Source organism: Platichthys flesus, chromosome 12, assembly GCF_949316205.1.
Source record: "Platichthys flesus chromosome 12, fPlaFle2.1, whole genome shotgun sequence".
Classification (NCBI taxonomy): domain Eukaryota; kingdom Metazoa; phylum Chordata; class Actinopteri; order Pleuronectiformes; family Pleuronectidae; genus Platichthys; species Platichthys flesus.
Window position 1 is genome coordinate 9,954,808 of NC_084956.1, and position 13,781 is coordinate 9,968,588.

Here is a 13,781-nt window from a genome sequence, read left to right on the forward strand (position 1 = left end):
TTGACGATTATTCTGTTAATTTAGTAAATAGTGGATATTTTTTTTTTCCTAATGCACAGATGGTTGTGGAGTGCATAGCAGATGGTCGTGCAGTATATAACATGAGGAAGTATACAACACTGACCAGAAACATGGCATGGATTCTGCATCATTTTAATCCCCCTAACACTTAGTCACAGCACTATCTCTAAAAGACAAAAGTTACTAAAGCACTTTGTGTTAGTAACCACTAAGTCGACTCTGTGTCTGTACATAACAGTGAAAATGTTAATGTTAATGTTAAAATATTACAATTGTACAAACGGTATGTATTGCAAATACAATATTTGTATCAGAATATAGAATAGTCTAAAAACATCTGCTAACTTTAATTTGGTCATTCTGACAGTTTAACTTTCTTACCTTCAGACACAAGACTTCGATTCATAATATTTCAATATCATAAAACAATGAAAACACATTCATAAATTTCTGTGTATCAACATCAAAAATACAAACCGTCGTGAAATATAAACCTGTGCATCATCTGCAAAGTGGTGAAATTTCCTTGTCTTGTCTGCCATGTAAACACGGGCATCTCTTGTGTATTGTTGTTGAAGAAGCCCTGTCGGACTGCAGGGGCCCAGGAGTGACTCTTAAGATGTGTCATTGGATTATCATGTGAGCATCTGCCTTTAGCCTTCTCCCCCACAAACACCTGAGGAGCTGCATCTCATGTACAGGACTCGCGACGGAGCCGTCTTCATGGTGCGGTTTCATTACTTCATTCTTTAGGATGAAGAATGTAAAGATACTACATCTACCACAGCTTTTTGTGTTTGTTCACGCCTGCTTTGGTAAGTTCCTCCTCTCCATTCTGTGCTTACTAAGCTCATGTTGCTCCGATTGTAAATAGCGTGCGGAAACATTTAAAGGCTTCTGGGCTGATGACTATTAATATTTGATTCTTTCAATTCTCTGTTCAATTGATTCATTTTTTTGCTTTTATTTACAAGTATAAGACTCTGTAGGTCTAATTCAAAATTATTGAATTTAGTTTCAAAGGTAACATGAACTTCTTATAGATACAAATAAAAGAACATTACAGTAGATATTACAGTGAGAATAGCTTTGTTTTTGTCTCTATGTACGTTAAAGGTATTTCAGGAGGTTGACGTAACGCACCTGTAATCCCAGTCAAAGTGCCAGAGAGAACCAGGGGCGCATGCGCTGTGTAGAGCTCGGCTTAGGTCCCTCAAGTGACCACTCAAGGCAACTTAATGAGAGGGGCCTAGTTCCCTATATTAAGTCATCATATCTGCTGTGACTAAATGTCTGCGCTATAGGTTCAGACCAAGTATGAGTGAGAGTGAGATGGAATAAGCAACCAAGTCAGGCCCAGGGAAAAACTTTATCTTGTTCACGTTATCCACGTAGTTAGCATGCATTAGCTCAGGGAGATAACTTTGTTTATTTGCTCTATTATGTAAATGTTGCTATCTCCCTGAAAGCTCCGCCAAACCCTTTTCCAAAATCTATCAGTTCAATAAAATCTTGCTTGATAGGGTTAGGGTTAGGGTCGTTTACATTTACATTTAAAAAAAAATAATCCTTCAAAATTTGAATTCAAAAGAGTCCGAACGCCACAAGTCAAAATCGAGCTGGAATCCTGGATTGACGGAATAAGGTGTTTGTGCAATCGTGTTTTATTATCTTTATTATTATTTTTTTAAACATTCCTAGTCTCAATTAAAATCATTCGACCATTCAATTCTATTTTCATGTATCTGTCCTCAGCTCAAGCAGACTTTGCCCCCTACTTCTACGACAATGGACCGTACAGCAACAACGGGAACCTGGCTCTGTTCAGCCTATCAGAGGACACGCCCATCGGTGAGACTCACCTCTGACACACAGAAGACATGTCAGGAGCAATTAGCCGGCTGTGAATGTGGTGTAGTTGTCCCCCTGCTCCTTACATCAATTCAGGGTACCTACAGTATTATCCAGCTTTCTACTGGTAACTGTTAACGTACCACACCAGCTATTTGTGCAATATTCATTCTGTGCAATCCATTTCACTGTTTATATTCTCACACAGTATTGTATGTAATATTTATTTTCCATTTCTATTTTTAATAAATGAACTTACTTAACTTAAACTAACTGTTTATATTGCATGTTTACATATTTTTTACCGATGTCTACTTTTTTTACTGTCCTCTTTGTTGCTTATCATATCTTATCTTATTACAGTTAGAATCACCTTCTCTTTACATAAACACATCAAAACATTGTTTCCAAAACTGTATTTGTCATAAACTGAGGTTTGAAAGTATGTGTTTCTTTAGGTACACATATCTATAGTCTCAACGGCACAGACCCTGAGGGTCATGAGGTGATGTACGGCCTGTCATTTGATCCTGGCTCCAAAGAGTACTTCAGGGTCGACCCCCAATCTGGAAACATGACTTTGGTGGAGAAACTGGACAGAGAAGTACTTTTTAACAAGAGAAAATAAGCAATTAAACTGTTGGTTCAGACTTTAACTTACCCTTCATTCCTAAAGAAAGTTAGATATCATCCATATTAACCGTTTAATTTTCTTCTTTCCTCAGAACCAAGATTCAATTGACGTTCTTGTGAGCATCACTGATGGAAGAAGCAAGGTACAAACAGTTGGTTCCATGCGTGACTATATAATTAGGTATTGAATCAAAATAATATGAAATCTTCTTTTCAGGTTGTGGAAAGAGTCACAATATTTGTGATGGATGCAAACGACGAGAAGCCTGAATTCAAAAACATGCCTGCGTTCATTGATGTGCTGGAGGTACGTGAAACCAAACCTGCTATAAATGTTTTATTTCTCAGTCTGAACAAGCAAAATGTACAAAGACAAGTTATTACTGTAAAAACATATCAAAGTACATATCTTCTGTCTATTTTCAATTTTCAAACCTTATATGTTGTGACCTTGGTTATTTTCTGTGTTGCACATTTTAGACGACAGAGTCTGGCGGCAGCATCTACGTAGTCGAGGCAGTGGACAGAGACACAGGCTCAGGAGGCTCAGTCACCTACTACCTCCAGGTATCACATGACAGGAGTCAAACACCGGCCACTCACACCCAATCTCTCTGACTTCTGTGTTTAATGAAAACAGCATGCAAACAGACACAGATGAGACACTTGAAAATATGAAACACCGGCTGAAACTGGTTACGTCTGAAGTTAATCTGCATGCGATGTAATGTATGGATGTGCTGATAATGAGGTTAGACTCATTTCCCGTTTGCGTGTGAGTGAATACGATGGTGAAGTTATGACGATGGGGATTAAATCACAATTACATTTGTGTCAAGTATTGGAGGCTTAGAGGGCTGCAGTGGCAGCGCGTGCCAGGGAATGTTAGTTTGCACTTTGGACTATTAGGACCACACAACAGCTGGCCCGAGGTGAACAGTGATGAGTGAGGCGGTGCACATCTGGACCCAGCATCTATCACCTGCCTGCCCTGTCCATCAGCATATGGCTTCTTTACATCCAGATGGACAAAGGGATCGACTTTATAGAGGATGTGGCTTAATTCAAGAGGCTACTCAGTGTTTTTATGCAGCCATCTGACCACTCTTCACGTGAACTCACATGAGTTGGTTGTAAATGGGGTCTAAGGGTTTCAGTGACAGGCTTTACTCACGTGACCGTATTTGTGTGTCTGTGTGTACTTTAAAATCCTGCTTTTCTTCTGCTCTCTGTCACAGAATCCTCCGTCCACTTTGTTTGCCATCGACAGACACAGTGGTGTCCTTCGTCTCAGATCTGGAGAAATGCTGGACTACGAGAAAACAAAGACCCACTTTGTGACTGTCATTGCAAAGGTAACAAGAATGACACTTAGAGCACATAACTCCACCAAGAGGCCCCTGTAGATGAGGTAACAAAACAATACACATCATTTAATCATCACCCCATGTTAGCAGAATAAAGTCATCATAATTGTCTTTGCAATTATTTGATGCAGAAGGAAATATATGGATTAAGCCTCGAGAATACAAAAGTATAACAAATGTACATTAATAATGTCCCGACTTGAAAATATTTACACAACCCTAAAAGAGATCCCTTCATTGAAGGGGGATCCGATGTGCGAAACTGAGATGTGTTTTAATATTATCCTTTTTATATGTGTTAATAGATGTTTATTCACATTATTATAACAACATAAAATCTCAAAGAACATTAGGAATTCAAATCTAAATTAGAATAACCATTTCTTTTCTTCCAGGACGGTGGTGGTGACTTTAATGGCAAGGAGCAGTTTCTGTCTTCATCTGCTACTCTGACTATCAATGTGATCGATGCACAGGACACGCCGCCATCTTTTATCGGGACGCCCTATTTTGGCTTTGTTTATGAAGTCTCAATGCCTGTGAGTATGGAAACATCTTCCACTGACTTTCTGCTACGATGTCTGTTTTTAAGTCTGTTTACATCACAGAGTTTCAATGGCTGACATTTCACAGTAATGTCGATGATGTTTTCTTCAAAGCTTTTCTCTATTTTCTCTTATCTCCTTCATTTCAAAATGTCACTGCAGAAGACAGATTACACATTCTGACTTTTATCCACAGGAGATTAATTAGCAACCTGACATTTCATGTAGCTTTGATGAGTCAGAGAAGACTCTTTGGTTAAGGCTGTTTGCAAAAAGGTGCTTTAACTGTTCATTATGAGTTCATGGAAGAATATTGGAAGTACAATTTAATGACCAACTGTATAACTTGTCATCTCTGCTTCCTGGCCTTCTAACGATAACCCAACAACGAATTACCAGTCATGTTTCACTACTGATTAAAACCTTAATCTATCATATCATTTTGTCTCCAGGGATCTGAAGTATTCATTGTTAGTGCCAAAGATGGTGATGTGGGGAATCCAAATCCGATCCGTTACTCCTTCGATGATGGTACTAATCACATTCTAAGAAGAACAAAAGAGAGAATTTAAGTAATTATGTTTCTAAAACATGTTCATATGTCTGTTGTGTGTGTGTGTGTCTGCAGGTGATGATGGTGTTTTCAGCATCAATAAAACAAGCGGCATTATCACTCTGCTGACCTTCCCTATGTATTTGAAGAGAGAGGTCTTTAATATGAAAGTCAGGGTAAGTCGCACGTCATTCAGACATCAAACAAGTACATTCTCTAAAGTAAAAACTTTTTTTAACTTCACCAAAGATTTTTTTTAATTCTGCTGCATTTAAATGATCTTTGAGTTTCTGCTAAAATACCTAAAAAGACTTTATTTAATCAAAGAGACCCTCATTCGCTTTACATCTGCAGGGATGAACAAGGAAATTCTTCACCAATTTGGATTAGATATAGATTAAATATAGGATTCACAAGGAGGAACTATTGTAGTATAACTGGCAGATAAAATCTCATACAAGCTCACGTGTACCGCCCACAGAGGTGATACGTACTGGCCTAATTTTGACTTCATGTTTCCAGGCTTCAGAAGTGAGTCCTGAAGGCCGACTGATGGACTACGGGGTAACCACCTTGGTGATCCGTGTGGTGGACCTGAACAACAACCCACCAACTTTCTATGGAGAGAACGGCCCACAGAACATGTTTGAGTTGACCATGTACGAGCATCCACCGGAAGGAGAGATTCTCCGAGGGCTGAGAATCACTGTCAATGACTCCGATCAGGTGGGTGAGATCATACATTTTTCATATCCAGTGATGTTTTAAAAGTGCCTCCATCAGCCAGGACAGCGGATCAGTGCTTGATTTTCACGTAAGGACAAATTACATTGTTATCGACTGAGAAACTGATTCAATCAACACGCGTTGTGCCACAACACTGAGTGCACGCTAGTGTCCACCTTTTTGTCTGTGGAATCGCTCTAAGCCGGCCATTATCACAGACAATCCCTCTAAAATTGCATGAACTTGAGAGTGAGCCAGGACAAATTAAAAGGTTTGCGCCATTTGTCGGCTTATGCAAGTCTCTCTGTGTTTCTAGCTCCTTGCATGAGCCTCGGCTGCTGCTCACCAAATGTGTTCTGTGTTAATACTGTTACAACATCAGGATGAACTCTCTCCCTGTCCACACATATTACGTTTCATCAAGAAATACATTGCAGCTAATGATATCCTATTGAGTCCTAATGCATTACTATAATACTGAAAGGACACAGAGCTTTTATTTCGATTGAATGGACTATATACGATTGGGATTATGCTCTGTGTTTGCTTGTTTGTGATAGCTTTGTAGCAAATTCAGCTTACTATTAATAAGTTCATGCATGTGGAATATACCTTTGTACGTTTTCCCAGATGAGACATTTTGAATAATACGATGATGCGTGTTGTGCTCACGCAGGGCGCCAACGCCAAATTCAATCTGAGGCTGATTGGCCCAGGAAGAATGCTGCGAGTCGTTCCTCAGACTGTGCTGAACGAGGCCCAGGTCACCATCTTGGTGGAGGACTCGGCTGCCATGGACTACGAGAAGCATCATTTTCTCACGTACAAGGTGAAACACATTCAAATGAGGCAGTATCACAAGTGCATATACAGTCGACCTGAAGTGCAAAAAAGAAAACACAACGACTGCTACAAAAACACAACTGCAAATAATAAAATACAACAATAAACTATGAACAGCTGTTTGTTTTATTGTTTGCTGTTGTTCTGCACCTCTGGACCACTGAATTTTGTCAACAGATAGCAGATACATCCAATGCATCTCCTGCATCTTTTTTCATTTGATTTATTTCCAATCTTTCTCCTTTAGCTCCTGGCAGTTGAGGTTGATACTCCGGAGAGATTCAGCGCAACAGCAGACATTGTCATCCACCTCCTGGACACCAATGACAACGCTCCCAAATTCTCCTCAGATTACTACATCGCTCGGATTCCAGAAAACTCACCCGGCGGCTCCAACGTGGTGTCAGTCACGGTGAGTTGAGCGTTCATCCTGTCTAAAAATACATGCCATCACCAATGTACGTCACTCATGAGCTCAAGAGGAATGTTGATTTTAGCAAAATGCCCAAGCGGCCCATTAATTCCCCAAATGTGGACTTTTTGGGCTCTGAGGGTTGGGATAATATGTGAAAACATGTAGATAAAAGCTAGGCGAGGTAAGCTGCCAGATGGCTATCACTTTCATTTAGTTGTGTAACATCAAATTCCCAGATTTCTTTTTTTCTAATGCTTAGTAGCACATGCAGCTGCATCACAGAAATAACATGAACACTGAGAACATGTTGTATTTATTTATTTAGTTTAAAAACGATTCGCCCTTGTCAGTTTATATCAGCCCTGCAGAGGCTCAAAGCAACAGGGAGGCGCACTGATAAATCCTCCCCTTGCGTGAACACCACAGAGGCTCGTTGCCTTGATCCCAGGCAATTTCAATCAGATGAAAGAACAGCCGACAAGCGACCTTGGAGACGGCAAACAGGCATCCCTGCAGCGACAGACAGACAGATTAGCTGACAGCCCATGATGATGTTCCCTATGACATCAAAAATCTGTCTTTTTATAGCGGACCTGTGTAACATCATGTCCCAATCCAGCACAGATTCTTTCATTTCACAGACAGTTCTGTCTACTGCTCATTCAGTTTTAAGAAAGAGATGTGAACCACGGAACCTCACCGTGCTGGGGCTTGTTAAGGAAAGAGAAAAGAAAGAGGCATGTGTTATATTGGTCACTAACCTGACGTAAATCTAAATGAATGCTTCATCTTACGGGGCTACATGCTGCACTAAAACCCTCATAGAGAACATTCAGATCACCCTGGCTCAAGTTAGTCAAGTCATATTCTTTTCTCTATTATTTGTCTATTCTGTTTGTCTCCAGGCCACAGACCCAGACTCAGGACCTTGGGGTGAAGTGAGGTATACGATCTATGGATCCGGGGCTGAACTGTGAGTATGACAATGTGAAGGCTTTGAGAGAATGGACCGAGTGCCTACTTCAACTTCCTCACATGCACATAACACCGTTATTCTTTCTATTTATGTATTTGAAAGGCATCTAGCTGTTGAAATAATACATATCCATGCCAATCCGCGCAGTCATTGGGCGGTAGGCAGCCTGTTCAGCATATTACAAGGCCAACATATGGAAATCAACCATTTATAAGACGTCCATCTTCCGGTAACACAATCCATCCAAGCCTTGTTAAATGAAAGGATTCAGATGCTGGAGTGCTTTTATTTATATATGGGCACTGGAAGTATTGTTTCCGACATATTCGACAAATAAACAAATAAACATTGGTTACAGTTCACTAAGAAAGGCCTTAGCTTAATCGGGATTCAAACCACAAACTTTTTAATATGAGGCATTACTGCTAACCACGGATACACTGTGCCAACTACAAATATGACTTTCTCAACAAAAAAAAGAGATTTTGATCCTAGGTACCAAATAGCTTTGTGTTGCCCTCACTGTCCTGACTTACTGGTGATTGGTCATGTCATGCAAACTTATATTTCTCACACTCATGTTTTTTAGAGCACCGACCCTTTCTCAACAGCAGTTGTCTACTCTTTGCAAATAAAATAGTAGTTTTACTATACTTGAATATACATGTCAAATAATATGGATCTGAGCTTGAATGTGTAATTCTAACCACAGAACTGCTGTGTATGAAAACTGAATGCATCTGCCCCAAAGCTGTGCAGGAACATGACTTGTTGCAGACCTGTTTTTCATATGAGAAAAATGGTCCAGTTTATTGCACCTAAGCGCCCAGGCCCCCCCGAGGATTTACTGGCATTTTCTCTCATCTCGATTTTTATTAGATTTCTAGTAGGAGTCTAAACGCGGAGAGAGAGAGAAAAGGCTCAGCGGTGACTGTTCTCTCTCAGTGATAACACACAGTTCACCTCCAGCTTTCCCTTCATGTCCCTGCAGATAGAATCCGACAGATCTGCAGCATTTAGCACAGTTAGCACCTGACCTGTGTTCCAAACATGTATCTGCAATGCACAATGCCTATCGTCAGGTGCATGTCCGTGCAGGGTCAAGTATTATCTCCCTGCGCTGTTTCCTATGAACCATTTGCTTTGTATGATGAAATGTAGGTGGAAAAAATAGTATTTTGGGACTTCTAAGTAGAGATTTTGAGCTCTGTAGCAATGAATTAGTGGAGATATGTGATGTCACATGGCATACAGGAGTAGGATTTTCCAAAATAAGCAGAGGGGAGAGATTTGGAACAGTTGTAGCTTAGTGGGTACTTGTTTGCTCAGAACAATTTTCAAACTGCGTCACCTCAGATTAGTCTCAGCAGGGATACGATATTTTTTTGCATGTTATGTACTTTGATAGTATCTTGTATAGAAACACTTCAGTGTATACAGGACTGTGCTGTCCTGATCTTTACCTGCTCATCCTCTGCCTTCGTTAATCCTGTAATGGGATTGGAGGAGAAAATAGACTTTGCGGCCGTACTGACTACCTTGCACTGTGACCTGTAGGGTAACTAAACAAGTCAGTCAGTGAAACAATCCTCTTCCTATCTTGCTCTGTATGTGACTGGCCAAGTCTGTCTTCCCTTAAATGTATTGGAATAGAAAAGTAAAGTGATGATTTAAAGGGATAGTTCAATGTTTTTGCAAAATACACATACTCCCTTTTATTTTACAGATTTAGATTGATAAGGCACCTACATGTCTGCACATTAAATCAAGTTCTTAGAATCGCAAGGTCATGAAAAGTGGAACAAAGGAGGAACAGTCATCATGGCTATCTCGAAGGCTCCATCTTTCACCGAGCAACACCTCTGAAGTCCATCTACATCTTAATTCAAAGGTTCCTGATCCAGCCCAAATCTGGGATCATCTACACACAGCCGTGGGCGAGCCTGGACGCAGAGGTGAGATCCAAGTACAACTTCTACGTGAAGGCAGAAGACATGGACGGCAAGTACAGCCTGGCTGAGGTGTTTGTGACGGTGCTCGACCTGAACGACCACCCACCAGCTTTCAACGAAAACTTCCTTGAGAAGACGATGGTGATCGGAGCGCCAGTGAAAATAGAGGTACGTGCTCCCCTTGAGATTAAAAGAGAAAGGGAAAGTCAGAGTAATGTTTTTTAATTCACTGACTTTGCGCAGGCTGTAGATGACGACGCCGAGGTGCCCAACAACGTCATCGAGTACGCCATCATGAAAGCTGAGCCGGACAACAACATCTTTGACATCGACATCGACACTGGCGAGATCGTGCTGAAGTCCTACATCAAGTCGATGGCCATCATTCAGAACATCACCAAGCAGAGGGACTTCACCTGGTCCCTGGTGGTGCAGGCCCGAGACCGGGGCAAGCCGTCCTTCAGCACCACCGCAGTCGTCAAGATCGACATCACAGAGGCTGTAAGTTACTACAGAGAATACATGGATAACGGTTTAACAGTTGGATGCGATTTGATGAATTATATTCTGAGGTTTTACACTTTAAATATATGAAAAATACAGTTTGCAACCATTAGCTCATCAGTATCATTTTATATTGTGCTGCTTGAATGATATTGGAGGTGTTATATTGGTAGTTAATCAGTATTATTAACAATAATGAAGAGATTTTGCATTTCTAGTCAGAGAAATCGGGTTATTTCTTTGCACAACCTGTATGAAGGTGCAGCTTTTCTGCAGAATAGGACATTTCATAATTTCCCAGATTTCAGGTTTCACCAGTTGTTGAGTGTGAGTCTCACGCAAATGCAATTGTCATGTTTGCAGATCAAATCCAGATTTGTCTCATACTTCTTGGGCCTAAGGAAACGTCCCGGGGCCGTGTTTGGGATTTGTTTGACCGTTGTCACCTTCGCCATTTCACTGACAATCATCATTTCAACTTATATTTACTGGAGCTCTGTGAAAAAGTCCCGTGTACAAGCTCAGGGCAAGATCAGAAAGATTATAAGGAGGCCTGTTCAATAAACAAAGCTTGTCTTGAGAGAATCAGCACAGTAGTACTGTCTTTACTCTGTGGTACTAAGAACTTGCAGTGATTCGTTATTTGCATTAGAACAAGGCTGTGTCTGTAAAAGAGTACAGGAGCACAACATAAACTATTCTCTTTTTTCCGTGTTTCAAATATGACACCACGACCAAAACAAAATATTATTATTTCATCATTTTCACATTGAATTCATATCTAAAGACGTGAGTGGTCTCCGTTGTTGGTTTCTCGGTCAACCTCTCTGATCTTGTCTTGACAAAATAATAGTAGATTAAATGTTGATAAAATTGAAAAAGGTTTAATTTGAAACGTGTGTTTTATACAGTTTATGCAGTATATTTGCAGTATTTTTACTCTGAATATACATAGTTTTGTATTTTGCACCTCGCATGACATTTCAGCCAAATAAGTGAAAGAGCGACAATACACGGGACAATATGAAGAAGTTCATCTTTGTGTGACAGACTTTAACTTCAGTCCCATGGATGTGAATTCTCCCTGTGCTCTTTTACAGACCCAACTCAATGGGGGGCCTTGGGGATCATTTATAATGCAGGGTAGAAACAAGCCCTTGCAAATCCTAGGCATGCTTGGTGGTGTCATTAGTCTCATGGTCATAGTCACTGTCATCATCTCCACGGCAACATTCATGCGCAACAAAAAGTCCAACCGGATCCTGCCTAACCGCCGCGTGAGGAGGAGGCGGAAGCAGAACGCCTGGAACTTCAAAAACCCCTTCAAGGAGCCGGACAGCCCCGGAGAGAAGTTCAAAGTCGAAGAGGATGAGCAGGAGCCCGAGGTCATGGTGGAGAACATCAACTACAACAACAACGTCAACAATGTCCACAGTGTCAACAATGTCCACAGTGTCAACAACCTTCACAGCGTCAACAGCGTCAACAACGTCAACAGCGTCGCGAGATACTGGCCCCCGCCGCCCTGCGCCCCATCTCTGCCCCCTCCAGCCCCGCCCTACATCCCAGGGGAGAGGCAGTGGGCCGTACCAACCATCTCGGCGACGGTGGCACCCAAACCCAGGAAGAAGCCATTGATTACCAAACAGGACACTGTGAACAAAGCACTGGTTTCAGAGCTCAAGCTGAGGCTGGAGCAGAAGAGGATGCTCACACACCAATAGTGCTTGATGAAACAATCTCAGCTCCATTCAGTAGCTGTCCAGCAGCTTCACTGATCTTTACAAACAGAGCAAGTCTGCAAATGTTTTACCTCCACAAAGGAGGTTCTCCCATGTTCATATGTTTTCACCCCTGTCCATTTGTTTGTTGGTTGGTTTGTTTGTAAGCAATATTATGAAAGAACTACAGGACAGATTACCACAAAACTCAGTGAAGGGTTGTGGTTTGATTCACGGAAGAAACCATAACATTTTGTTGCGGATCTGGGGTCAGATCCAGGATTTTTATATCTTTTGCACTTTCTTTAACATTGTGTGATTTTTAAATGAAATTTGGAACATCCTTATTTCTGACAATTGAGTGGACACTAAAGAAAACTACAGGTAAATGATCAACAGCTCCAGCACAGACACTAAATCTATCTTGAGATAAGATTGTTTTGTCAAAGTCAAGACTAAAATCAATCTTCGATAGTGCTTTGTGTGTGTGTGTGTGCGTGCATGTGTGCATGTGTGCGTGTGTGAATGTGTGTGTGTGTGTGTGTTTTTTCAGAGAGTTTAAATAACAGCTAAAGGTGTAATGATGCAATTTTCATACTGTATAATGGGAAAAAACACTTTATTCATGTTTTCAATTCACAACCGTTCACTGTTTGTCTGGCTCAAGTTTGTGTATCATTTTATAAATCCGAACCTTTTCAGCCATTTGTTGAAACACGAGTTGCTTGAAGTGTATCAAGAAAGATCCCTTGTCGGGAATTAAGTCATTCAGATTTCAACAAGCGAGACTGTTTATTTGGGATCCGACCAAAGCTCCTTACAAGAGATTTCATGACACTTGAACTGACTAAAGAGATCAGCCGGTGGGTAGGGGACCAAAGTGATCACGTTAGGAAGACTTTTAATCCCACTGGCCAGGTGTAAAGCACCAGATAGTGTTTAAAGAGCAGTTTGTTTACTGCTGTTATGTGGTGGTGTTGGTTTCACTCAGTCGAAAAACTGTTCGGATGTCAAATAACTGTTGCTGTCAACAATTTTATTGAAATCACTTACAATTAAAAAACATGATTTGTGATTATAAAAGTGAAATAAGTGTCATTTAAACCACATTACTCCTTTGAAAACATTCCGAATCTTACAGTGCACCATCTTTAATAAAGTGATCATTTATTTTTTATGTACAAACTTAATCTGAAATCTATAGCTCTACATTTTAACCCACGTTAAAATGACTTGAAAATGTTTTGTTCTATCATTTGAACTACTGACAACATTTCTGTAAAACGGCTGGCACACATAATCTAGAGTGGTCTTATGAATTTCCAGAGCTTTGGCTTCATTTGTAAAGAAATATATTGAAGTAAAGAGTCTTAGTAGGTAAGTTGTCCATATATGGATGGATGCTTTAAATCTCTGAATTCTAATCGTAGAATAATATGCAGTTTGGCTATTGACAATAATAAGCAGGCCATTTATTCCTTTACACACCAACAACTTACCTACTCCAGAAAACGAATTTCTTTCCACACCTATATCAGTAGATTCTTCTGGTATTTGAAACCTGTTGAGACAGTCACTGGTATCTATTCACAACCAGCTACACATGTTCACGTGTACAACATTCTGAGTCCCCGCACTAAGGTTAATGGTCTGTTGACTTTAATGCCCCTCGAG

The 13,781-nt window shown here is 40.6% G+C and overlaps 1 protein-coding gene across 2 annotated transcripts; it reads left to right on the forward strand.

Annotated features, from left to right (window-relative positions):
- Positions 1–708: 708 nt before the first annotated feature.
- cdhr1a (cadherin-related family member 1a) lies at positions 709–13,259 on the forward strand. 2 transcript variants are annotated; one of them, XM_062401246.1, is made up of 17 exons: positions 709–836; positions 1,777–1,872; positions 2,331–2,476; positions 2,598–2,648; positions 2,723–2,812; positions 2,986–3,072; positions 3,744–3,860; positions 4,268–4,411; positions 4,870–4,948; positions 5,046–5,146; positions 5,493–5,696; positions 6,373–6,525; positions 6,787–6,951; positions 7,860–7,927; positions 9,822–10,050; positions 10,126–10,383; positions 11,487–13,259. In XM_062401246.1, exons 1-17 carry the CDS (start codon positions 776–778, stop codon positions 12,108–12,110), a joined length of 2,673 nt encoding a protein of 890 aa, XP_062257230.1. In that variant the 5' UTR covers positions 709–775; the 3' UTR covers positions 12,111–13,259. The 2 variants fall into 2 exon arrangements, with proteins under 2 accessions (XP_062257230.1, XP_062257231.1); XM_062401247.1 differs by lacking the exon at positions 11,487–13,259 and adding an exon at positions 10,750–11,472.
- Positions 13,260–13,781: the final 522 nt, after the last annotated feature.

Coding starts and splice junctions, on each gene's coding strand:
- cdhr1a (XM_062401246.1), top strand. CDS start 776: ATGAAGAATGTAAAGATACTACATCTACCACAGCTTTTTGTGTTTGTT. Junction 2,649..2,722: donor TCACTGATGGAAGAAGCAAG/GTACAAACAGTT, acceptor TCTTCTTTTCAG/GTTGTGGAAAGAGTCACAAT. Junction 2,813..2,985: donor CGTTCATTGATGTGCTGGAG/GTACGTGAAACC, acceptor TGCACATTTTAG/ACGACAGAGTCTGGCGGCAG.